Consider the following 26,105-nt stretch of genomic DNA (forward strand, 5'->3'; position numbering starts at 1 on the left):
TCTGTTGCATTTCTGTACACTAATAAGCTTATAAGAAAAAGAAATTAAGAAAACAGTCCCATTTACGATTGTATCAAAAAGAATAAAATACCTGTGAATAAATTTAACCAAGAAAGTATAAGACCTACTCTGAAAACTTTAAGATATTTATGAAAGAAATTGAAGAAGACACAAATAAATGGAAAGATATACCATGGTCATAGATTGGAAGAAAAATCTTACTGAAAATGTCCATACTACCCAAAGCAATCTACAGATTTAATGCAATCCCCATCAGAATACCTATGACATTTTTCACAGAACTAGAACAAAGAATACTAAAATTTTTATTTAAAAAAATAAAAAACCTAAATAGCTAAAACAACCTTGAGAAAGAAGAACAAAGCTGGAGGTTTTTCACTCCCTAATTTCAGACTATGCTAGTGATAGTGATCAGAACAGTATAGTACTGGCACAAAAACAGATGCATAGATCAATGGAATAAAATAAACACCCTAGCAATAAACCCACAATTATATGGTCAATTAATCTATGACAAAGGAGGCAAGGCTATACAATGGGGGAACAGACTATCTCTTCAATAAGTGATGTTCAGAAAACTGGACAGCTACATGCAAAAGGATGAAACTGGACCACTTTCTTATACCATATATAAAAATAAAGTCAAAATGGTTTAAGACTTGAACGTAAGTTTGGAATCATAAAATTCCTAAGAGAGAATATAGGCACTAAGCTCTTTGATATTGGTCTCAGCAGAATTTTTTTTGGACCAGTCTCCTTCAGCAAGGGCAACAAAAGCTAAAATAAACAGATGAAGTTACATCAAACTAAAAGTTCTTACACAGCGAAGGAAGCCGTCCACAAAGCAAAAAGACCACCTACTGAATAGTCGAAGATATTTGCAAATTATATATCCAATAAGAGGTTAATATCCAAAATATATAAAGAACTTACACAATTCAATATCAAAAGAACCCAAACAGCTCGATAATTATTGAAATTGGATATTATGTACATAGGATTTCATTGTTACTTTTCTTTCTACCTTTGAATGTAGTGTACAGTATAGGGAATATAGTCGATAATATTATAATAACTTTGTATGGAGACATGGTAACTAGACTTATCATGGGGATATTTTTATAATACATAAAAATATTAAATCACTGTGATCTACACCTGAAACTAATAGGATACTGTATGTCTATTATACTTCAATTGGGGGGGGGAACTTTTTCAGACACATAGGGTTCAAAAAATTTACTACCCCCCAAACCCTCTCTGAAAGAATTACTAGGAGATATGTTCCTGGAAATTAATCCAAGAGAAATATGATAGATTCAAGAAAGAGTAGTGATCAAAGAAAAAAGTAAAGCCTGTAGTTCAGTCTAAGTAAGTGTTGATTATTAAAAAGTTTTAACAAAAATTTGTAATTAAAGTCCAAATGACCTCAACTTGAGAAGTACAGAACGAAAGTGACAAAAAGAGAAAAGAAGAGTAAGGAAGTAAAATACTGCCAAACTTCCTAGCTTGCTTGTAGTGAGGATATAGATCTAGGATAACTTTTTTTTTTAAGATTATTTATTTATTTATTCATCAGAGAGAGAGAGAGAGAGAACACAAGCACCAGCTGCAGGCAGAGGGAGAACAGGCTCCCTGCTAAGCAAGGAGCCTGATGCGGGACTCCATCCCAGGACCCTGGGATCATGACCTGAGCTGAAAGCAGACACTTAACTGACTGAGCCACCCAGTGGTCCCTGGGATAATTCTTAATTAATAATAATAATAATGTTAATAGAAAACTTTAAATATGTAAATAATAGATTAGCCCGATAGAGGCTATGTAACTTCTGAAGCATCAGGGTCACATAGGACACGGAAGACTGAGTCTCGTACATGCCAGGAAAGTAACAATAAAAAGCAGGGTAAATAGAAAACAGAAAACAATTTTTCAGGAATCAATCTAAACATATCAGTAACCCAATAAATTTGACTGAGTTATATTTATTAAATGATATTTTCAAACATATCAGTAACCCAATAAATTTGAGTTATATTCGTTTATTAAATGAGATTTCCAAAGTAAGTTTTTAAAAGTAAGCTATGTATTTACAATAACACAAGAAATTAAAAATCAAAGAAGAGAAACAAATATACCAGTCAACTACAACGAAAGGAGGCATATTAAAATCAGATAATTCGAATCAGATAAAATAAAATCCAAATATAAGCACTAAAAGGGCTAAAAGGGGATATTTTATGCAACATTATATGTAGAACACTTGCCACAATGCATAGCACATAATAAGCAATCAAAAAACTTAAGAGTTAGCTGTTATTCCAACTATAATTGCTGTTGGTAATGAGATATGAGGAAAGTGATGCTCAAAGGAAAATTATACTCAGATTAATTAATGAGATACAGAAGAAACACAAACAAATAAAGTTCAATCGGCCAATGAAACCAAAATTGGATTCTCTAAATAAACCAATGAAGTGTCATTAAGAAAAAAGACTATATTAGTTAAAGTGATAATTGGATATATTTTAAAACCATGGAAGTGCTAAAATGGATCTGAGTAATCTTGTTGCAAGCTGTTAAAAGAACATATGTCTTATTTGTTCTGGTTTGCTTTGGGCCTGGGTTCTAATATCACTTTCTCTTGAAGCAAATTGTTTTTATACTTTAAAAATACAAACAGTAAAATTTCAAATAACAAAAAAATAAGTGCTATATTGTTCTGGAACTCCTTTATAGAAATTAAATGTTAAACCTTTAATGTGCGGCACATTTACACACCATCTTTGCTTTTGGTTCTGCCATCTTGAGTTGGCTTGTAGCCCCCCCTCTCCCCCTCCAAAAACTAGCTGTTTCCATGTGAGCATCCAGAATACAGACACTGGCTTCCCTTGCAAGATAGAATCTTAACTGAGGTCACAGAGAAAAAAAGAATGAAATCTGAATCTTTCCAAAGTGATTTAATTTCTGACAGCTTGGCACAACATTAGCTGGTGATAGGATTTCTCTGTGGAAGGTATTGGAGGAGGTTGGTGGCACTGAAATGTTTAGATGCCCATGTCTTCAACCTTGTCTTTGTTCTCCATAGTCCTTCCTCAGTGGTTCACCTGATCACCATTGGCCACAAGTCAGTCCTGATGATCTGGGGATTTCTGTGAAGTAAGACCAGATCTCGAACACCTCAAGAAGCGTAGCTTGGACTTATCTGTATTCTACAACACATCCAGGAGCATTAGTAAATTGATGATTTAATTCCTCAGGTCCATAAAGTATGCTAAATAGTATAACTATTTATTATTGTATTTTGAAATTGCAAAAATAGGAAAATGACTAAATACGGATTGGTATACACATAACAAAATATTGTGTGGCTCATCTACAAAGAGTTAGTAATAGCCTGCAAAATGTGTACATTACTAATGGAAGTGAAAAAAGACAGAGTATAAACCATCTATATAATATTACCACAACTATTTGGAAATATACATACAAAAATATTAGAAATAAATATACTAAAATATTAACTGTGCTTGTCTCTGGAGAGTGTGGTTATAGGCGATTTTTTTCCCAACCTTTTTATTTTCACATTTTTCAGTAATGAGAATACTGATATCATAATAGAAAAGAAATAAAATTTCTTTTTTTAAGTTTCAAAAAATATTTCCAACTGTACTTCTCCATGTGGGTATCCTCTCCCAGGCCACAGAGATCATTTTTGTGAAGCGTTTTCCTCCTACTTAAAAATTAAAAGCAACTAGTGGCAAATACGGCACAGAATGGAATGCGCAGAACTCCAATACACCAGCAAGATATAGAAAAGATGCTTGGAGGGCAAACAGGACTCATCCTGAGGTCAAATTTGCTTTCCCATATTTGGTGTTGCTGACTTTTTCAATGGATAGAGCGTAGTCTCTGAACTACTAACCTAATTCCAGTTCGTCCTACTTCCATTGCTAACAACCCTCTTCCACTACCACCCATATCCTATTAAGATCACTACATCAAAAACTAATGATGAAGCAGGAGGGGAAGAATGAAGGGGGGGAAATCGGAGGGGGAGTTGAACCATGAGAGACGATGGACTCTGAAAAACAAACTGAGGGTTCTAGAGGGGAGGGGGGTGGGGGGATGGGTTAGCCTGGTGATGGGTATTAAAGAGGGCACGTTCTGCGTGGAGCACTGGGGGTTATATGCAAATAATGAATCATGGAACACTACATCAAAAACTAATGCTGTGTAATGTATGGTGATTAACATAACAATAAAAAATTTAAAGAGAAAAAAACTAATGATGTATGGTGACTAACATAACATAATAAAATTAAATTAAATTTTTTTTAATTTTTTTTATTGTTATGTTAATCACCATATATTACATCATTAGTTTTTGATGCAGTGTTCCATGATTCATTGTTTGTTCATAACACCCAGTGCACCATGCAAAAATTAAATTAAATTTAAAAAAGATAACTGCTTTAGGAATTTGCTCTGAAGAAGCTCTTTCACTAAATATGTTTTTTTAAAAAAAACAGCGCATCTAAGACTATAGAAAAACACTGAGTAAGAGAATGGTTTTCCAAGGTCAGCCATGGCTTTGTCTCTGACAGATGATTTACTATAGAGAGACCAAAATTCAAAGTATTATTTATATGTTTTAATGACACTGCTTGCTAGCTGGATTTCACCAACAACTGACTCAATATGTCTTTCTTAATATTGAAAGTTATCCAGTGGGGCAGGGGGACAAGTAAAAGACAATATAAACTCAATAAAACAATTTTATATTGGCTTCCTTGTCCCGGGGAAATTGTAACAAAGAATTACACATAACCATTGAAAACCAAAATTGCATATAAACCAACAAGAACAATCTCCATTATAGCCCCTTCAGTGTAAGTTGGTGCTTTTATTAAAAATGGGCTTTAAAGTTATTTAGAATTCTTCAGAACAGTTTGAGCATCTTCTTGTATTTTCTACAAATTCTTCCCTCTGTCCTACCCAGAAGAACTGTGTTCCCTCTGACGTAGAATACTTTTCACAAAAATGCTTATAAAGCTAAAGAAGGATTTCATTTAAGCTTATAATTCAAGGTAAGTGAACTGAAGATAGGTTGGCAGTCTGAGTTAATATTGTATTAAGTGGATCTTTTTTTTTCTTTTATAAACATGTTCATTTTTATTAAAACGAAACCCACTTGACCGTTCAGATAACACAAATAATAAATTGAAGAGCCCAGAAGATTATAGACAAAAATCATGAATAGTACCAAAGATCCACAGATTATAGATAAAGTGCAATTTTTCTTTCAGCTCAGTATCCCCTTGCTTAAAGATTAAGTAGTCGTACTTGCATATGGGGACTGTGCCTTTGTCCAGTCTTGCTGCTTTGCTAATTCTGGTATGAAAAAATAAAAATACTCATTATTATTCAGAAATTCATTTGAATCGCCTCTTCGACTTAAAACAAAGATAGCACTATGTTTTGCGGGGGGCGAGTAGGGGAAGCTAACACTTATTGACATGCTGTCCTATCCAGGCAGAACATTATTTTCTCTAACCATCCTCCAGTCTAGGTCATATTTCTGTCTTATTGGTGAGAAAGCTGAGTGCTTTCTCCCATTCTGAAGACAATGTTCTTTATTAATGTTATTCCGACAAGAGAGCAAATCAACATAATGCATGTAATAAAAACCTAAAACAAAATTGAATTTGAGTGAAATACAGGGGAACCAATTGAAGAAAAGAATTTTTGAAATGCAGTGCATGCAGGGAAGCTTTCAGATAGAGTTCATCCTTTACCTTCACCTAAGCTGTCATGCTGCAGGGAAAAACCTCTAAATGAAGGTAGAGAAGCCTTCAGCTGAAGTACACACCTTGCTAGACCTCACAGGGCTCATACTCAAGATAAACCTCATGAATATAAATGAATGTGGAAGGTTCTTTACCTATGGCACATCCCTTATTAAATAACAGAGAATTTATCCCAAATAGAGACCTTATGGATAGAATGAACTTACTTAACCTCAGAGAATTCATAGAGATTAAAAAAATCTTATGAATTTGGTAAGTGTGGGATCTCATAGCCAGGCTTTATCCTGTATCTTAGCTCACACCTAAAGTAGCCAACTTTAGGTGATTTAATATATTCTGGAAAATATAATAAATTTTCATAGGTAATGTGAAATGCTTCATGAGCTTTAGAGTATCTTATGCCAATATTTGTAGGCAAAGAATACCTGATTAAAATATGACTTCTATTGCCTGTGTTGATATTCTTAGCATTTTCATCAGCCTATAATGAGATCATTTAATTTTTCATTCTGCGTTATAATACCTATAAATTGAATGCTTTTCTTCTTTTTTTCCTGAAAATTACATTCTTACTGCAAGGCAGATAAGTAAAGGGAAAATCAAAAGTCCCCCATGCTAATCCCGTTTCTCACAGTTAAATTGTACACATATATTCATTCAGAAATTTTTCTGTGGCTACACACACACACACACCACCCACCAGAGTCACATTTTGTATACTGTAGTACAACTTAATTTTTTTTAAAACCAACAACATATAATGAATATATCTTCTAGTCAGTAAATATAGATCACTATTTCAAAAAAGTGATGTACCAGTTTATCTAATTGAACCCCTATTGATAGACAAAAAATATTGTAATGAAAATTTTTGCATACTTGTTAAAGTATTTTCAAAAGGTAAATTTCTAAAAGAGAAAAGGAAAATTAGAGAATCAGATATATATGCGTACATGTACATACATGTAGGTATGTAATTTTCATTTTGATAGTTACTGCCAAATTGCCCTTCAAAGAGTAGATCTCATTCTATTTTTAAGCTAATGAAGGAAATCTTTTTTAATTTCAGCTTTCCTGAGGCATCATTGACATATAAAATTGTGAGAAAGTTAAAGTGCATCATGGTGATACGATATATGTATTCATTGTGAAAGAACTCCATCTAGTTAATTAACACATCCTTCGCCTAACATATTTATCTTCTTTGTGTGAAGAGGTTTAATTTCTACTCTCTTGTATCTTCCTTAAAAGTATCAAAGTATGAGCTGATTAAAACGTAAGTAATTGTATTCTCAAAGCATTCCAAAATAGTTGACAGAGAGGACCATCAGCTTTCCAGCTAAGAAACTGTTTTAAATTATCTTTACTTACAAAAAAATTCCTCTTTTTTTGAGACACAAGAATAGAAAGTCATATCTTAAAGATCTAAATTAAACATCATTGTGACCTTGCTACGTCTAAGGAACAAAGTTGCCTTAAGGCCTTTTATTGATTATTAAACTTTTTTTTCTGTGTCCCGAATTCAACCCACTCTATTACAAATAATAGATGCCATTGTATTTATAATAAATAATGTAGGGGCTCTTTTTTTAGTTAGTCATCAAAGCATAAGTATAAATTGCTATGCTGTAGAGGTGTCTCCCCTGTAGGCAGACATTCCTTCAAATGCAGTTCACATACGACTACATTTACCTGGGGAAAACATAATTTAGAAAACATAATTTAGAGAAGTAACACTCCTTTTCAGGAAAATTGCCATGCTATCGAAAATACTACTAAAACTATAAAGCTCTTTGGGGCGCCTGGGTGGCTCAGTCGTTAAGCGCCTGCCTTTGGCTCAGGTCATGATCTCAGAGTCCTGGGATCGAGCCCCACATCGGGCTCCCTGCTCTGCGGGAAGGCTGCTTCTCCCTCTCCCACTCCCCCTGCTTGTGTTCCCTCTCTCGCTGTGTCTCTCTTGGTCAAATAAATAAAATCTTTAATAAAAATAAAAAAAATAAAACTATAAAGCTCTTCAAATATCACTTCTGGCCTCAAAGATTTGGTTATTTATAATCTCACTTCATGTAATTGATTGTCAGAGACCATGTCATTTGTATAACTAGAGAAGACCCACAACTTTGTGCCCTTACAGATCTGGACTCTGAAGTCCAGGGAGTGAAAGGCTCTCTCTGCTATCCCTCAAGGATACTTTGTCTCCAACTAAGCTTGAGCCAGTATTTATACAAATTCATGAAAGAATGAGTTTATGCTGCAACAGGCTTCTCCTGAATTTTTATAAAGGCAAGATAATTTATTCAAATCACTGACACAAAATGATTTTTTAGATCTCTGCTTTTTCTTCAAAGCAGACTAAACTTTCCATTTCATTTGATTATAAATATTTGGGTTTCTAAAGAAAATAACTTCACTTTTGTTATCTTCCAACAGTTAAAAGTGGGAGAAATAAAGACTAATATAGAGTAAAATTGAATATATTGGACTTTAAAATAAAGATTGAAAAGAAACATAGAGGGACACCTGAGTGGCTCAGTCAGTTAAGCGTCCAACTCTCGGTTTCAGCTCAGGTCATGATCTCAGGGTTGTGAGACCGAGCTCTGCATCAGGCTCCACTCTCAATGAGGAGTCTACTTGAGATTCTCTCCCTCTCCCTCTACCCCTCCTGCTTGTGCTCTCTCACTCTCTCTCTCTCTCTCTCTCAAATAAATAACTAAATCTTAAAAAAAAAGCAATATACAGTCTGAACATATCTCACACAGCTCTGTCTGTGGTGGATGTCTTGAAAATAATGCATTTAGATTCATCTAGAAGAGTTACTCATTCACAACTAATAATGAGGAAAAGACTACTAATCTCATTTTTCACTTGAATAGAAGGTTCTTTTAGTCCATGACAATTCCATCTTTCTCAACTCAATTTTTCACTTTAAAAATACTCTAAAGCCTAAAAGGAGTCATCATATGCATCATTTATAACCTTAACTTGCTTTGTGGATCAGTAGGCTGAGTGGTTTAATTGGGATAAATGGAGCGAGTAAAAGACCAATGAACCAGTGTGAAATTTTCTTGTATGAGTCAAGAGAGGTTCCTTGTTAATTTACAGTGGTCCAGCACTATTAAGAGCTGCTTCAAAAGGTTATTTTTTAGTTTCTTGAATGATTAATATAATGTTAAAATATAAAAAAAAATAAGCATTTCCTAAACATCTTGGTCCCAAATCTATTATAAACTGGAATGGTCCAACATAATCTCCCTGGCACAGTACACTCTTTAGAAGCATAACTACGAAAATAACAGCAAACTGAGATACAGAAGATCTCAGTTTTAGAGCTAAACAGGCAGTTGGCCTTAGGCAAGCCACTTAACCTCTGTGTGTCCCAGTTTCCTCCATCTGTGGGCAAGCGAGTTGTGTGAATAGCAATGTCCAGATTAGATACAACCAGAAATAAATACTAAGGAGAAATAGGAGTTTTAAAATATTAGATATTTTTGTTCTCCTCTTTATATCTGAATATATATTTTTTGACATGATCCAGGTTAAATCTCATCTTTTTTTGAAAACTAGGCTCTTGCTACTCTTATGACTTTACATTCTATAACTTTTTTAATATGCAAAATACCATACAATTGTTTATGATCTTATGATACTGTCTTTTATGGTTCCCTGTTTCCTTAGTTCAAATTTGACCCCCCCAATCTTGACTGTAAGTACTTGGAGAATGAAGACTATCATGTGGTAGACATACCATACATAGTATTGATTAAATTTGTCCTTCTACAGAAAAATCATAATTGTGAATGGAATGTGTTTAAAAGTTGGTTCATTATGAAAATCTGTTGTCCCACATCTTTATTTCAGAATTATTGATTACTAAGTAAATGTTCTTCATTAAAAATAAAATGTTATACTCTATAAAGCTTTGACTTAATATTCCAACTGTTCATGATTCTCATTTTTTTTTAAGGTGGGACATCTTGGGAGCTGTCATTGGTACAGAATGCGGAACAGTAGAATCAGGTTTATCAATGGTCTTCCTCAAAGATGGAGAGAGGAAATTATGCACCCCATATATGGATACTACCGGTTATGGGAACCTGAGATTTTACTTCGTTATGGGTAGGTACATTTTGAACAAATTTTCTTGACCTAAGGCAGAACCTAGGCCAGCCCCTGTCCCTGGGGAAGTAAGATTGCTTGTTGGCCAACAACATAAAATGAAATTCACAAAATATGAGTTATACTAGATGAACAAAAGCTCCCACCTGCTTCAGACCAGCCCTACTGGAACCATCCTATAAGAGAACTAGTCCTGGCATGCCTTGACAGGCCTGAAGGTAAAATGCCCTATACCTTCATCACACCTCTCCTTCAGTGGTCATAGCTGAAAAGACAATGGGAGAGAAGGTGAGAACAAAATAACTCCTTTGTCCAAAGTCCCTGGCTTCCCCCCAGAGCAATCATCCAGGTAAGTCATTTGTTTTCGTGGACATATCATCATTGCATCAGTGCTTCTTTGTGGGATGCTAAGAAAGAGGTTTATAATACTTTAATAACACTGTCTACTTTTTAATATGTAGCAAACACACAAAGAAAGTGTTCATAAGGTGTATTTTTCTCCAGATTATTGTAGAGCAAATAAGTAGGTAAACATTTAGAAAAAAACCCAAGGAAGAATGGGGGGGGTTGAAATCAGGGACCTCTCAAATTTATCATGTTAGTTACGTATTCTTCCACTGGATGTCATTCCAGAAATGTGAGTAGGTGTCACATGCCTTTTTTTGTTGAGTGACTGGGAAAGCACAGGCAACACCTGGAAGTGAAACAGGAAATAAACATTTACCACCTTTGAACTTACTTGCAAAGGTGTCAGCTCATCAGGACAAACAGGGCCCCTGAGTTTGGGCTTCAGCACTAGCTGTTTATTTCCCTCACATTCCTTACTTCCTACAGGTCAGAGTGGCACGGTAAACTTCAGATTATGTCATACTCCAAAACGTTGTCTGCTTGATGCTACCTCGTTTTCAATGATGATCTGTTTGATAACAGGGAAGTTATACATATAAAGTATAGTAATGTAATCTTCCTACATTAAGGATCTCCCCACCTTGACAGAAATGGTCCGTATACTTAGAGACCCAGAGTTCATTTCCTTTACATAATTAGAATTCAAACTGGCTCTCATTTTATTAAGAAAGCTTCCTGGGAAACCTTAACCCTCCCCTCAAAAAGTTGTCATAAACATTCAGCTTGTCAATGCTTCTAATGTTAAGCATTTTCCCTTTTTACCATTTTTTACATAATATATTTGAATTCTTGATTTTTTTCAAGGTGAATCATACTAAATCAACCCCATTCAGTGCCTTTGTAAGACACTGTCATATTTATATAAGTGTCTTTATAGAAGGAATTTAGTCATCTTTAATCTTTCTGAAACAAAGATTATTAATGAATCAATTAAAATAATATCGACTGTGAGGAAAAAACTCATTTGAATGAGCCAACAGAACATTATCCCAAATAAAAGCATCTCCATTTAATTTTAAAAATTAATTAATTCCAATTGACTGTAGAGCACTGAACTAGGTTATGTGGCGAATACCATGGGGGGTAATAATGGTACCTAAATCTCAATGATTGAATTTATGCAAATCCCTTAAAACAGTGCCTAGTGCCAATAGGTACAACTCAATATATCTTTTTTTATATATATATAAATTTTTTAGAATTCCTGCCCACAAGTAACTGCATCTAAAAGTCAGTCAGAGAAAGACAAATGCCCTATGATTTCACTCATATGTGGACTTTAAAATGCAAACAAGCAAAGGAAAAACAGAGAGACAAACCAAGAAACAGACTCTTAACTGTAGAGAACAAAGTGATAAAGTGATGGTCACCGGGGGGAAGAAGGTGGGGGATGGGTGAATGAAGAGTACACCTATCCTGATGAGCACTGAGTAATGTACAAAGCTGTTGAATCACTGTATTGTACACCTGAAACTAATATAACACTGTATGTTAACTGCACTGGAATTTAAATAAAAATTTTTAGGAAGAGAGAGAATGTAATGGGCTGTAATGAAATGAAGATGGTATGGAAGTGCCAAGGACACTCTGGGTCACTGCAGTGCTGAGATCAGGGCAACACTCTGTGAGGGAGATGACATTTGAACTGTTCCTTGGAGGATGGCCTTAATTTAAATCTAAAGGGATTTATAAGCTGAAACTAATATAACACTGTGTTCATTACACTTGAATAGAAATTTTAAAAACAAAAAAAATTATAACTTACCTCTAAGGAATAGAGGCAGGAGGAAGATGATAGTTCTCTCAAAGAAGAGGGAACTAAGGGACATTTTATTTTATACAAAAATCAGAACATAAATTGTATTGTAAAAACCTATCCCTACACTTCTGCCAATATACAAGTGGGATAGTTAATTTTGAATATCATATTGAAACAGAGAGAATTATCAATATTAAAAACAACTTTTTAAGGGTTTGAAGGGAGTAGTGAATGCCAAGCTAAGCGAGCATTTTGAGAAAAAGCACAAGTATAAATTCACATGACATGTTTGGGGCAGGTGATTTTCCCACTACAACTGAGTAGAAAGAAGATGGAGCAAGAAAAGAGAACTGGAACCAGAATGGTGATCTTCTTTAATATCGACTAAGGAGTTCAGGTTCTTTCTTAGGCAGCATGGAGCCACCAAATGATTCCTGTCAGTTCTGTGACGTATTCTCATCTGTGTTTTAGATAACTCTGGCATGAATGTGAAGGAAAGACTGAAACACTCAGAAATTAGAGGACAGGAGACCAGGGAGGGTAGGGTTGCCAGAGTTAGAGGAAAAAAACCAAAGCAGCTTTTTAAATTTTTTTAAAATGCGGGGCGCCTGGGTGGCGCAGTCGGTTAAGCATCAGACTCTTGGTTTTGGCTCAGGTCGTGATCTCAGGGTCGTGAGATCGAGCCCCGTGTCAGCCTCCACACTCAGCACGGAGTCCGCTTGAAATTCTCTCTCTCTCTCTCTCCCTCTGCCCCTCCCACTCGTGCACTCTCTCTCTCTAAAATAAATAGCCTTTAAAAATTTTTTTAATTGAAACGTAACTGACATACAATAATATCCTTTTAGTTTCAGGTGTACATCATAGTGATTAGTTTCAAACATTATAAAGTGATCCCTGCGATGAATCTAGTTACCATCTGTCACCACATAGTTATTCCAGTATTATTGACCACATTCCCTATGCTGTACTTTTCATCCCTGTGACTTACTTATTTTATAACTGGAAGTTTGTACCTCTTAATCCCCTTTACCTATTTAAATCTGAATTTCAGATAAATAATGTTTTCATATAAATATTGTTTGTGCAATATATTTCATCTGGCAACCTGAAGTTAGGAAGCTATTGCACTAGTCCAAGCAACCAAGGAATATGGCAGTGACAGTGATAATCATACGAAGAAGGGGATGGAGAATAAACAACAGAAGAGAAGGAACCAGCTGAGGTTCACACCCAAAAGACTCTGGAGATTGTGAGACCAATATTGGAAAGGACAGAGATTTCTTTCATGGATTTCTTCCTTGGATTTCTTGGATTTCTTCCTATTTCCCGAAATAGGAAATGTCCAAAAATAAATAAATAAAAAGTAGATATGAGGTAGAAGATTTTGGCATTAGGTATGTTGAGGTTGAGGCTTCTGGAAAGCCATACGAAGGTAGAAATTTTTCTCAGGGTGTGAACCAGATTTGAAAATCATACAGCACACAAGTGACAATTGGAGCCACTGGAGTTGCTGTGTTCTCCCAAACAGAAGGCAGAGTAAACAAAGGACAGGAAAAATTCTTAGGGGGAGCCCTCATCTAGGTAAAGGTGGAAGGCATAGAGGTAGACAAAGGATACTGAGAAAGGACATAAAGACATGTGGGAGGAAGGTGTTGTTCTACACTGAAGGAGGAAGGGAAGGGGTAGGGATTAGCCCACAGAGAAGCCAACCAGGATAGGGGCTGAGAGCCCCCCAGGGACTTCTGAGCGAGTATTCCCCATGGTGTACATGGGAAGCCAGAGCACATAGAGTTCAAAGAATAAAAGACATGTGTCCCTGAAGAAGGACCACTTCTTCAAGAAGTTCATCAGTAACAGAAGAAAAGAAATGAGGTCTGGATCTTGAGGAGAAAGCAGGATCTAGCAAAGGTGGTTTTTAGGATAGGAGAGGATGTAATTGGACAGAACAGTAGGAAAATATAGGGTAGGGTAAGACTGGACCTATAGAAAGACTTCAAAACTTTGGTAGCTGGTGGAGAAAAAGGCAACATGGGAAGAGATCTAAGATATGGTAGACAGCTTATACTGACCCCTTTGGAAAATCACTATTTGATTGTTTATCTGAACAAGATCACGCTGCCTTCCTTTCTGGCCCTGCCTGTTTGTTCTTCCTGGTTTCATCCCTTGGTTCAGATCAATCTGCTGTGACTATTTCTGGAAAATTTGCTCAACTTTCAAAATTAGGTTCAGGTCTGTTTCCTTCATTCATGTAGTCGTTCAACACAAATTCATTGAGGACCAGTATCCAACACTGTTCTTAGAGCCAGAATGCAGTGAACAGGACATAAATAACCTGACATACATCATTCATTCCTTTATTATATTCACTGAACATCTCCCATACACCCAACTTTTTTTTTCTATTTATTTTTTGATGTAGTGTTCCATGATTCATTGTTTGCATATAATCCACAGCACTCACCATAGCACATACCCTCCCCAGTGTCTATCACCCAGCCGCCCCATCCCTCCCACACCCCCACCACTCCAGCACCCTCAGTTTGTTTCCTGAGATTAAGAATTCCTCATATCAGTGAGGTCATATGATACATGTCTTTCTCTGATTGACTTATTTCGCTCAGCATAACACCCTCCAGTTCCATCCACATCATTGCAAATGGCAAGATTTTGGGGTTTTTTTTGATGGCTGGATAATATTCCAGTGTGTGTGTATGTGTGTGTGTGTGTGTGTGTGTGTGTATACACATACACCACATCTTCTTTATCCATTCATCTGTTGATGGACATCTTGGGTCTTTCCATAGTTTAGCTGTTGTGGACATTGCTGCTATAAACATTGGGGTCACCTACCCCTTCGGATCACTACATTTGTATCTTTGGGGTAAATACCCAGTAGTGCAATTGCTGGATCGTAGGGCAGCTCTATTTTCAACTGTTTGAGGAACCTCCATACTGTTTTCCAGAGGGGCTGCACCAGCTTGCATTCCCACCAACAGTGTAGGAGGGTTCCCCTTTCTCCTCATCCCTGCCAAAATCTGTCGTTTCCTAACTTGTTAATTTTAGCCATTCTGACTTGTGTGAGGTGGTATCTCATAAACACCCAGCTTTTAGCCCACACTTATATCTCTCTTCTCTGAATTTTGTCTGTAATTATGGCAGCACAACACAGTTTATTGCTAATTATCATTCTTTTGTGAGTATTAATCTTGTTTTCTTGGCTAAATTACAAATTTTTTAAGGTCAGATTTTCCCTTCACGCCCAATGTCCTATACATAGTAAATAATTAAACCACTCTCCTAATATAAATAAGTATCTTAAAAACTACTTAAATCAGGACTTAAACTGTTTGAAAACTGACTGTCCATCTGGTTTTTATTGAGGTCTTCTGTAATTGCTGTACAAAATGCCCCTTGAGTCATACCTTCCCACAGTACATCAAAGCGAATGAAACTGAAGAAGAATCCATATCTTTCTGTACCAGCTGCTGTCACTGAAACTTCACAGAGCTGATAAATTGCCCCCAGAGGGATCTTTTAGATAAAGTCTGTCATCATTTTAAAGTTGTGTCTCCTTTTGGACTTTCTTCTTCTGTCATTCTGGGCGGGAGGAGCGCTCACGTATGTCTCCATTCCCTCTGAAAGGCAGGTGAAGTTCACAAACTGTTCTTAAGAGAGCAGAGATTTACAGGGAATAAATCAATGAAATTAGAGAGGACTGAGGTTCAGTTCCTATGTCTCTGGGTATGTTGCTTTAAATCCATACTGCCTGTGACCTTTCACCTTTCCTGTGTTCTTTTGGGTAAGTCTTTAATATGTCCTCAACAAAGAAGTTACAGTTTTTACATAGGGGTTTAGTTTTCATGCAGATCTTTTTCCCCCAAAGACAGTCATTTAGAATGACTTTACTAGCTGTATTTACCATGATGTAGCAGTGTGTAACAAAATGCTAAAAAAACTCATATCAGATATCAAAATCGTAAGGCCCTTAAACAATAAACATCTGTTAGGATGAGGGTGACATTATCACCACATCTGGCCTCTCTCTTCTCAGTTCAGATTAGTTAACTCAATAAATATTTATAATATGCCAAGTTACATATTTCTAACAGATGTAACATGCTATAGTTCTATGCTTCATGGATACCAGCATCCAAGTTACTTCTATTATTATGATCTTTCTTATGTTGATTAAGTTCTAGCTTTCTTACTTAAAACAGTACATATCAGTAATTTTTTCCCAAGATCAGACCCCAGTATCAAACACTCCTCCCCCGCTTCCTCCCTTCCTCCTTCCTTCCCTCCCCTCCCTTCCTTCCTTCCTTCCTTCCTTCCTTCCTTCCTTCCTTCTGTCTTTCCTTCCTTCCTTCCTCCCTTCCTCCTTCCTTCCCTCCCCTCCCTCCCTCCCTCCCTCCCTCCCTCCTTCCCTCCCTCCCTTCCTTCCCTCCCCTCCCTCCCTCCTCCCTCCCTCCCTCCCTTCCTTCCTCCCTCCCTCCCTTCCTTCCTCCTTTTCCTCCTTCCTCCCTTCCTTCCGATAGTGAATCTCAACCATTATTTGTTGATTTTATTAGATTAATTCTCAGAGGGTAACCTTGTTCTAGAGTTTTGAGGTTAACCTACTGTCACCATAGAGTATTAGCAACAGAAATTACCTATAGATAAAAATTAACATTAATGGTGGTTAATTTAAGAACTGGAGGGAATCTTTTGAAAGATAGTAATAAAATTAAGAGTTAATGTTATAAATTTGGTACCATAAGGATAGAATATTTGCCAGGAAATCCATGTACATTCCTACATTCCTGCTATGATGACTGGGGCTGTTGTGAATGATAGTAGTGGGTAGGGAGAGGCTTCTGGGTAGACATGCAATCCTTTAAAACCCAGATTCTGCAGACAGTTCATAGAAGCCAGCAATAGTAAGAATTATTGGCTGAATGCAGTAGTGAAAAGAATAGAGGGTCAAGGGCTGAAAGACATACCATTGACTCACGGCTTTTCCACCGGTTAGTTGAATGGTCTTCAGTTTCAGGTCCCTGCCCTGTTACTCAGTTTCGTCATCAGGATGGTCTTAATTACCTCTCGGTTCTAATGTTCAATCATTTCATTTGACTGTAAAGTAGAGAGATGGGGAATGAACTACTCTGTGTACTTTCCAATAACCAAATGAGGTACCAAAAATAAAAATGAAAAATGTAAAATGAACTGCAATTAAGATGCAAATACCTAGTATGTGCTAAAATATTAAGGATACTATGTGCAACTGTTTAAGTAATATCACTTCAGAAATAGCTAATGGAGTGAGTCACCACATTTTTTTAAAAACCATCATCAGTCAGTTCTGAATTTTGGCCATTAAGACCTCAAATATAAGGAAGTGACAGTTTCTTAAAAAGCAGAGCACATCTTTTTTAATGTGCGTTAAAATTTGGACATGCAGCCGCGGCTCAATGCAGACTATCATTTGAGCAATCTCATGGAGCACACAGTTACTTTGGCCTTCCCAAATATCAAGTTATTGATCTTTAGCATGAGATAGTTCTATCTGAACTATCTTTATAAATTATTTCCTTGGGTCTGGTTATTTTTGTTTAGGGTCATTCTAATTAATATAATATTATTATAATTATAATTCTTATAATTTTTTTATCCTGAAAGTTAACACTACACATGTTTATGGATGCAATTTGGTACCAAGAACTTACAATTTTTGTTTTATACAGGAGGGGTTTGTGACCCTGGAGATTCTCATGAAAATGATATCACCCTGTACGCAAAGATTGAAGGAAGAAAAGAGCACATTACACTGGATACTCTTTCTTATTCCTCCTATAAGGTATTGATGCCAGTCCATGTGCCAAATGGCCCCATCCCAGATCTCCGTAGATAGGCCAAGGTCAAAACCATGAAGACCCTGCTAGATGCAGAGAACACTCTCTTTTAGAAGCCCAGGAAGTTGTTAGATTTCTTTAAAAGTGACATGGACAGTTTAATATTCTCTTTTTTTTTTCCTGACACAAATGAAAAAGGCAGTTTTTATCAGGAAAAATGAATTACAGCCCATTAGAGATGGTAAGATGGAGCCCAGTACTCTGACAATTATTCTTGTTCCCTATAAAGCCCTAAAAGTGGCTCTAATTATGGAGCCTCACAGACTTGTTATCAGGCATAATGACTATTTATCAAGCATTTTAGGATTTCCTAGGCAGAAGACATTGTAGAAGTATAGATTATTGCTACTTTTTTTTTTTTTTTTTGCTAATTGTAGCCACTGAAATTGACTTTTTTCCTTTGCCCTTTGGATTTAGTGCATGTACTGGCTCTGGTTATTTGCAAACATCTTCCTTTAAAATTATGTGTGATGCTTGTCATTAGGAGTAGAATTATTTTTTTCTAGTAGTAGATTTCTTTGTGCTGAGACTACACTCACACAATCATTATTAGTTATGCTCTTCTCCACATTGATGGCACCCTCAGAACTGTAAAGAGCTTGAACACAGCCAGCACCTAGCATTTCGGAAAGAAGTGGAGGAGATAAACATTGAGGCTAGAATAGGGGATGGCCAGAGAAAGTATCCAGCACGCCCATCTGCTAGCGTTACTCGAGTTAGACCATTTGGGATTTCATAATGGACTAGTTTTCCACCTGTGACTAGCTAGGGTTACATCTGCTCTGGTCGGCTGCATGCCTCAGACCAAGTCAATTATGTAAGTTATTATGTATTAACTCGTTGATGTTGGCTGTTACTGCTTAGCATCCTATTTTCAGAATACTAGCTTGGCAACCATTAGTACCATACAAATTCACTTTTTTAAAAGAGGACCGATGATAAAGTATAACTGTGAAGCTGCCTTTGTCTTGTGCCAAGGTATATAAAATGGATACATACGCTCTGATAACTTTTAAAGAACTTACACTAATTAATCTTCAGGTAGAGAGGGCCTGATCAGTCAAACACAGAGAGTTCCAGGTGCCTGCAAAGGAGGAATCCTGAGTGACTCGAACGAATACCCATGAAGACTGCATCAACTACATGAAATAACAGTGGAACACACAGGACCTCGCCCGGTGCTCATAAATGGCAATTATACATATAGTAACTGCAAGATTGAATCTAGGAGAATTCACAGAGTCTCACATAGAGGGAGGATGGGTGATTTTGGTTTCCTTTGTTTTGAAGGTTCCATCTTTAGTTTCTGTCATCATCTATCCTGAGCTTCAGACGCCTGCTACCAGATTTTGTCTCAGGCAAAGGAACCATCAAGGTCAAAACAGGAACGTCTGGGCTGTCGATTTTTTCCATGTCTTACCTGTTCTCCCTTCTACGATGTCTCACATGATACAGTTTTCCATTAATCTGGGCTGTGGAACACATCAACCTGGTAACAGGTAGGAAGTCCTATTTTGTGAGTGTGTGAACTCACACACTAATTAGAAATGAAAACGTGGGAGCACCTGGCTGGCTCAGTTCGTGGAGCACGCAACTCTTGTGAGTTTGAGCCCCATGTTGAGCGTAGAGATTACTTAAAAAAATAACATCTTAAAAAAAAATGAACACGTGGACTTGGCTATTAAATCAGAGCAACTTCTCAGTAGGTTTCCAGCTTAATTTCTAATGAAACATCCTTTAAAAAATACACACTTTCCCCCCAAAGAGGAGCTCTTCAATTAATATGCAGATTATGATTGGATAATTTTAAGTAGAAATGAGTTCATTCTATGAGCTTGGTTTTAGGTAGCAGAAGTGTTTGCACACGCTGTGGCAGCCATCCATGCAGACAGATTGCCGAGAGAGAAGAAAAACAAATAACTGAGAAAAAAAGCTTGACCTCATGTTGGTTAGTGACCCTCTAATAATAGGCACGGAAATCAATTAGCACTTCAAGAGCTATGACTTCTCGGTTTCACTTCACACAAGTGTTGCTGGTCCTTTCTAAGGATTTTGTGAGTCTCACATTCACGGGATGAGGTGGCAGTGTGAGACATGGTAATTGCCTTGCCATCTATCAGATTGAAGCATGCCAACGCCCGTTCCCATTTGTTGGCTTTAAAAAGATAGTCTGTTTCTCTCGCGGTAATTTAACCGTTTGCCCTTTGAAGGCTGGTCAGAGCGCAGTGAAGGGGGAAACGATCATTTTGGAAACAGCATCCTAAAATTCGTTACCCTAGCTCTGCAAATGTTTAAGATACTTAGCGAGGAGTGAGTCTCTTCATTTTCTAATCTTTGCGCTTTTTTGTTGTGCTTGTCCTGGTGTTACCAGCGTCAGCTTGGAGTTTTCCACCAACCATGGGCGCTCCTGGTCCCTCCTCCACACTGAGTGTTTGCCTGAGATCTGTGCTGGACCCCACCTCCCCCACAGCACAATCTACTCTTCCGAAAACTACAGTGGGTGAGTACATTCTCTCTGAAAGATCGGGAGATTTGAATCCATGTTATGACTCAAAATCCAGGAGTAAGCCTAAGACTCTACTTTTTCATAATAGGTAAGGAAGCTTTCAGGAGATATAGGAAGGATCCCATTTAAAAAAAAAAAAAGACAAAAAGATAATAACTTCAGTAAATCTGATACAAGATCAGGATGTGTAGGGTCACTCATTCTCTATGTACTTGGCTTTTATATTTTAGATACCTAAATTTAAATTTTGTATAGTTGATTGCATGGTTATTGCCAAAAGGCTTCTTGCCAAAATACTTACTTAGGGAACGATACAGCATAGAGAGGTGGAAGAAAGTGAAGCTGTGGGTTCAAATCCTAGTTGTGCCATCTGCTTGAGTAATGATATTTACTCTCTAACTTTCCCCTTCTTTCCATGTCAATTAAGGACAATGGTATACCCCTTTGAGGGCTGTTTAGAGAATTAAAGATGACTGTGCCAAATACCTTCCACCTTACAGAATAAGCAGCGGATAAACTGGTAAAAATATCTCCAAGCATGGCAAAATTAAGTTAGGAATTATTTTCTTTCTTAGCCTCTCTTGAAATGTGCATAGGACTAGGGGAGAGCAAAAAATAGAAAGTAATCAATGCCAATCAGCCCCCATGTCGGCGCCGATGCATATCATAGAATAATATCATAGGTCTGAGTATTGCTGTAAAAATTCCTAAAAAGAATGTCTAAAAACAAAATAAATATCACTTGCTATTAAGAACAAACACAGTACTCTAGTGTGATACGGCTGTTTTTAGAAGTTCTTTGTCGGAAAACTATAAACAAACTCCACAGGTGAATTTGAAGAGTTTATTGCCAAACTTTAGTGCTGTCTCAAGCATTTAGAAACTAGAACGTCAAAGGCAAGTAAAAGAGGTTCAAAAGATGAGAATGTGGTGAAGCTGTTTTGTGCTAAATTTCTTGCAGGTGGAACCGAATAACGATTCCCCTTCCTAATGCAGCACTAACCAGGGACACCAGAATTCGCTGGAGACAAACGGGACCAATCCTTGGAAACATGTGGGCAATTGATAATGGTTAGTTTATGCCTGTCATAATCACATGCCATTGATGCAGAGTCTTCCTGTGCTTTTGTTCGTTGGCACAGACTTAGTCACATTTCTAAGTCATGGTCTTGCGATTCATTAAACGCCCTTTCTTCCCTTTCTCCTTTGCATTCCGTTAGAAGCCCAGGGATGCACAATCAGAAAAAAAAAGGCAGCGGTGTCAGCAATATTAGATGCCAGAATGTTTCAACATACATAATGTAAAAATGCGTAAAGCCCTGAAACTCAAATTCACAGCTGATGACAGAGGATATCCTAACATTTTCTTTGAATGTTTTACACAAAATTAACATAAGTACTTAACCATACTGCATGTATTAAAATAAGACCCATTCTTCTCTTAGTAACTACTGCAACATCTGGAACGCTTATCTTTTAGATGCAGACACCACACATAAGGGAACATCATCTCTAAAATGAAACTTCTGAAGCAAAACTTCTACTTCCTTCTCAGAAAACAGTATAAGAGGAAAATTTAGATATACATAAAATATCCTATGTTATCTTTAATTTTTAAGTGAGTTGTTGATCATTTTGCATGACTTTAAAGCCAGTATCACTTGTAACAAGTGTACAGGAGAGAAGATATTTTAAGTTATTGGGGTGCGTGACTATAAATTTCTTATATTTGTTATTAATAGCCCACTCTAGTTTTTTAATACTTCTTATTACAGGCAGATTCATAGATTTCCTATTTTCAGAGTATATCAATTTGACTGAAGAGTTACGAGGAATTAGAAAGGGAGGGAAGGGGGGACCAATGTCAATACTTAAGCCAATTTAGCATAGCCACCGACTTTGGTCAATTTTATGATGTAAGAAAAGCCTACATCATTTTTCATGCTGACCTCCCATGTTTTAATAATGTTTCTGCTATTTTTAAAAAAGATTTTATTTATTTATTGGAGAGAGAGAGAGCATGAGCAAGGAGTAGGGGGAGGAGCAGAGCAGGAGAGAGAGGGACAAGCAGACTCCGGGCTGAGTGTGGAGCCTGATGGGGAGCTCAATCCCACAACCCCAAGATCATGATACCAGCCGAAATCAAGAGTCAGACACCCAACCAACTGAGCCAGCCACCCAGGCACCCCAGTCTTTTTGCTCTTTTTGAATAATCAAAAAATTGCTACACATTTAATGGAATACATTCTTGAAACTCAGGAATAACTTCAGGCAAGATAATTTACTGATAAGCGAATGTAAATTCTTTAAGCAGTCTGTGTTCAGAGAAGACCAGTTAAGAGGCCCAGACTTCAAAGACCACATACGTCAACATAGTACATTTAACATAGTACATAGTACATTTGCAAAACCATCTAAAGATTAATTTGGTAAAATGGACTTCCTCCATTGGTAGAACATTTTGCATAGCATTTGAGTTACAACACCTGTTAATTAGCTCTAGGGAATAAGTATGTGCCTCTGGATAGTAGGATATGAGTGACTTTTCCCCTACTGTCATACTTTTTAGGGGTCCTATAATGAACTTATATTACTTTGATAATAATAAAAGAACTCAAAAAACCAATAATAAAGCGCATGAGGAAATTAAGAGTGCTATGAAGCACATGTAAGCCTATGAAAAGAATATCTAAATTTCCTAAAGAAGGCTACTACATGATCCCAAGTCAGAAAGTGTCCCACCATCATGTTTTGAGTAGAATGAGAAAAGGTAAGAATATATGGAATGAGCAGTGCAGGTCAAATGCAAAACTTGGGGCAGAATTTCCTCAATTCTGTTGTCATCCTACATGTGAGGTTTTCACAAAAACAAGACCTGCTCTCTGGCTTCTTCATAAGGCAAAAAAAGGACACACACTTAGTCCTTCCCAAGAGAAATATGTGCCAACTTGGCCAAGAACACTTCTGAAATCTCTCCCACTTCTCTATGGAATTCCAAATCATGTCAAGGAAAACAGAGAGAAAAAGGTCAATATCCTACTTCTGTTAGGTATGTTTTTCCTGCTACTGTGTACAGGAAGTATTTTTGGAATTATCCTGAAGTTCTTAGCAAAATGGAAAATCCTAGAGCAAAGTATGTTTGTTATCACTTTTTAGTTTTTTTACTTGATTAAATTAATAAGAGTGATAAAAACAAATCTATCCTTTCCACACTCTTAGGAAAAAGGGCCTATAAACTTACTCATGCTGTGAATCCCAATGACCCTATCATTAGTGGGGAGGGATGACAAGATGCTTAATTGCAATATTTTCATTGACTTGGAAAATCTTGTTTTATTGTTGAAAAATTTTTTTTACAATGGAAGCTTTTTGAACTATGACATTAGGTAGCTTCTAGGGAAGCCCTCCAGAGTGATCCCGCAAAATGCAATGAACCATTTACAGAACTTAGAATAAATCTCACTGCAGCCATAAAATAAAGTGTGCTGGGAAAACAATCCATAAGCTTTACCAGGCTAAAGAAGACTGCATGAAGCCTTTTCCTGATTTCTCAACACTGGTGCTGTCCAGTAGAGGCCAACAAGGCAGATGGAGCAAGAAGGATTCTTGACCCCAGTATCATGGTGATCATAACCATATGGTGCCAGGCAGCCTGCTAAGCATGAACATTTCATTTACTCTTTCCTCCAAGGATCATTATCCCACTTTAAAGAATAGGAGCACTGGATAAATCACTTATCCAGAGTTTTCCAGATGAAGTGGGAATTTGAATCCAGGGTTATTTGACACCTAAAACCCATAACTTTAACCACTCAGCCTGCTATCTGATCTCTTCCTTAACCATCAGCTTCCTTCAGCAAGAGTTGTTCCTGGCTACTTTGCATCACACTTGAATTAATTGGCTCCAGAGAACAAGTGTTTGTAGGAGCATTATCCACAGGGAAATTTATTTTAAAATGAAATCATTTGACATCATTATGAGACAGGAAAAAAATGATAATGGAATGCAAATTTGTGCCTAAAATTGAATATGTGAGGTCTTAGCAACCATTGCATCTCTAATTCCTCATTGGTTTTGTCCCATTTTTCACACTTTTTGGTGTGTTATTCATTGTACTGGTCGGTTATCAAGAGGCTTAATATCTGTAAATGTATTTGAGTCTGATTATCTCAGAACCTACCATCCAACCACCAGGAACCCTTTTCTTGGCATTCCAAAGATTAGAATTGAGGTTTTTAATATTATCAGTCAGGCTCACCATTTAGGAAAAGATCTGCATTTCAGAGGAAACTTGATGCACAACAGATTTTTAACTCCCCATTTCAGGAAGGATGGGTTAATATTTAGAAAGATATGTAACAATCATCTGCAATGTGTTATAGATTTTTCCCAGATAAGAATGGAAGTTACAGTTTTTAAGTTAAGTCTCCATTTCTTGATATATCAAATTGATCCTTTGCAAATTCTTTATTTCTACCTAAAAAAAATTAAACTTTATAGAAAGTTCAAGTCAGAAGCACAATATTCTGCCTGAAATCATTTTAGCTGAAGAGACTCCATTAAGGAACCCAAATCGTATGTTTCTACCTATTTTTGCTATGGAACATTAAAATCTTGAAAGAATTAAGTTAAAACATTTCCAGCAGATTTGTGCTAAGCACTTACCTTGTCACACAGCACTCTGTGTTACCCTGGCTTCCTGCGTACAACATGCACAGAATAGGCTAGATTTTATGGGTATTGCTTCACAAAATTGATTCACATGCTGATGTTGTTCTTAGTTTTTCCAGTTGGTTTTGCCATTTTTTTTACATGCTGTCTTTTGCCCTGCCTGCAGTTTATATTGGTCCATCGTGCCTCAAGTTCTGTTCTGGCCGAGGACAGTGTACTCGACATGGTTGCAAGTAAGCATTTTTTAAAATAATAATTATACTTCTTTTTTTATATGTATTTTATATATTGAGGCCACAAGTCATTTTAACTTGTTTTAATTTCCTTTTTAGGCTTTTGAGATCTTTTCAAGACTAAAGTAGGATTCTCCAAAGGGAATTTAAGTATAATAGACTATTAAGTGTCTTTTGTAGGTGGAAGTTGATGAATAAATAACTTTTCTATGAAGCTAGATTGTGAACAAATTTAGCATACCTCGTGTAAATTTGTGAACAAATTTGAATTCTTCATAGCTTGATGACTGCCTTTTCTTTGGTTACATTCTTTAATATGCTATTTTTCCATAAACTTGTTCTAGTGTTCTTGAGCCATGTTTTAATTCCTAGCATGCTTTGTAAATGAATTATGCAAATCGATACTGACCCAAGGCTAAAGGAAACTAGAATGAGCCAAATTTAGCAGATTTGATAAGAAAATTCATCTTTAAATATAATTTTGCAGTCTTGCTTACTTTCTTTTGTTTCTTTTTTTTATTATGTTAATCACCATACATTACATCATTAGTTTTTTATAGTCTTGCTTACTTTCAAAAATCATTTGGGTCTTCAAAATGATATATAAAGTATTTTACATAATAATGATGTTAAATATGAAGTTTGAAATTCTACATAAATGGTTAACATCTAGTCACCACCGAAGCACTGTGTT

General features: G+C 36.6%; 1 protein-coding gene across 2 annotated transcripts in view; it reads left to right on the top strand.

The window, feature by feature from the left end:
• Positions 1-26,105, top strand: part of RELN (reelin) — a 499,645-nt gene that overhangs the window by 314,496 nt on the left and 159,044 nt on the right. For both annotated transcript variants that reach the window (XM_073898696.1, XM_025873239.2), the window contains exons 12-17: positions 9,794-9,945; positions 17,833-17,945; positions 19,291-19,499; positions 20,372-20,500; positions 21,468-21,577; positions 25,345-25,411. In XM_073898696.1, the coding sequence (XP_073754797.1) occupies positions 9,794-9,945; positions 17,833-17,945; positions 19,291-19,499; positions 20,372-20,500; positions 21,468-21,577; positions 25,345-25,411 (780 nt within the window). The remainder of the gene's footprint in view (positions 1-9,793; positions 9,946-17,832; positions 17,946-19,290; positions 19,500-20,371; positions 20,501-21,467; positions 21,578-25,344; positions 25,412-26,105) is intronic.

The sequence above is a fragment of the Callorhinus ursinus genome, unplaced genomic scaffold (genome assembly GCF_003265705.2).
Source record: "Callorhinus ursinus isolate GAN/ISIS: 27379988/994484 unplaced genomic scaffold, GSC_fseal_2.0 scaffold12, whole genome shotgun sequence".
Taxonomy (NCBI): Eukaryota; Metazoa; Chordata; class Mammalia; order Carnivora; family Otariidae; genus Callorhinus; species Callorhinus ursinus.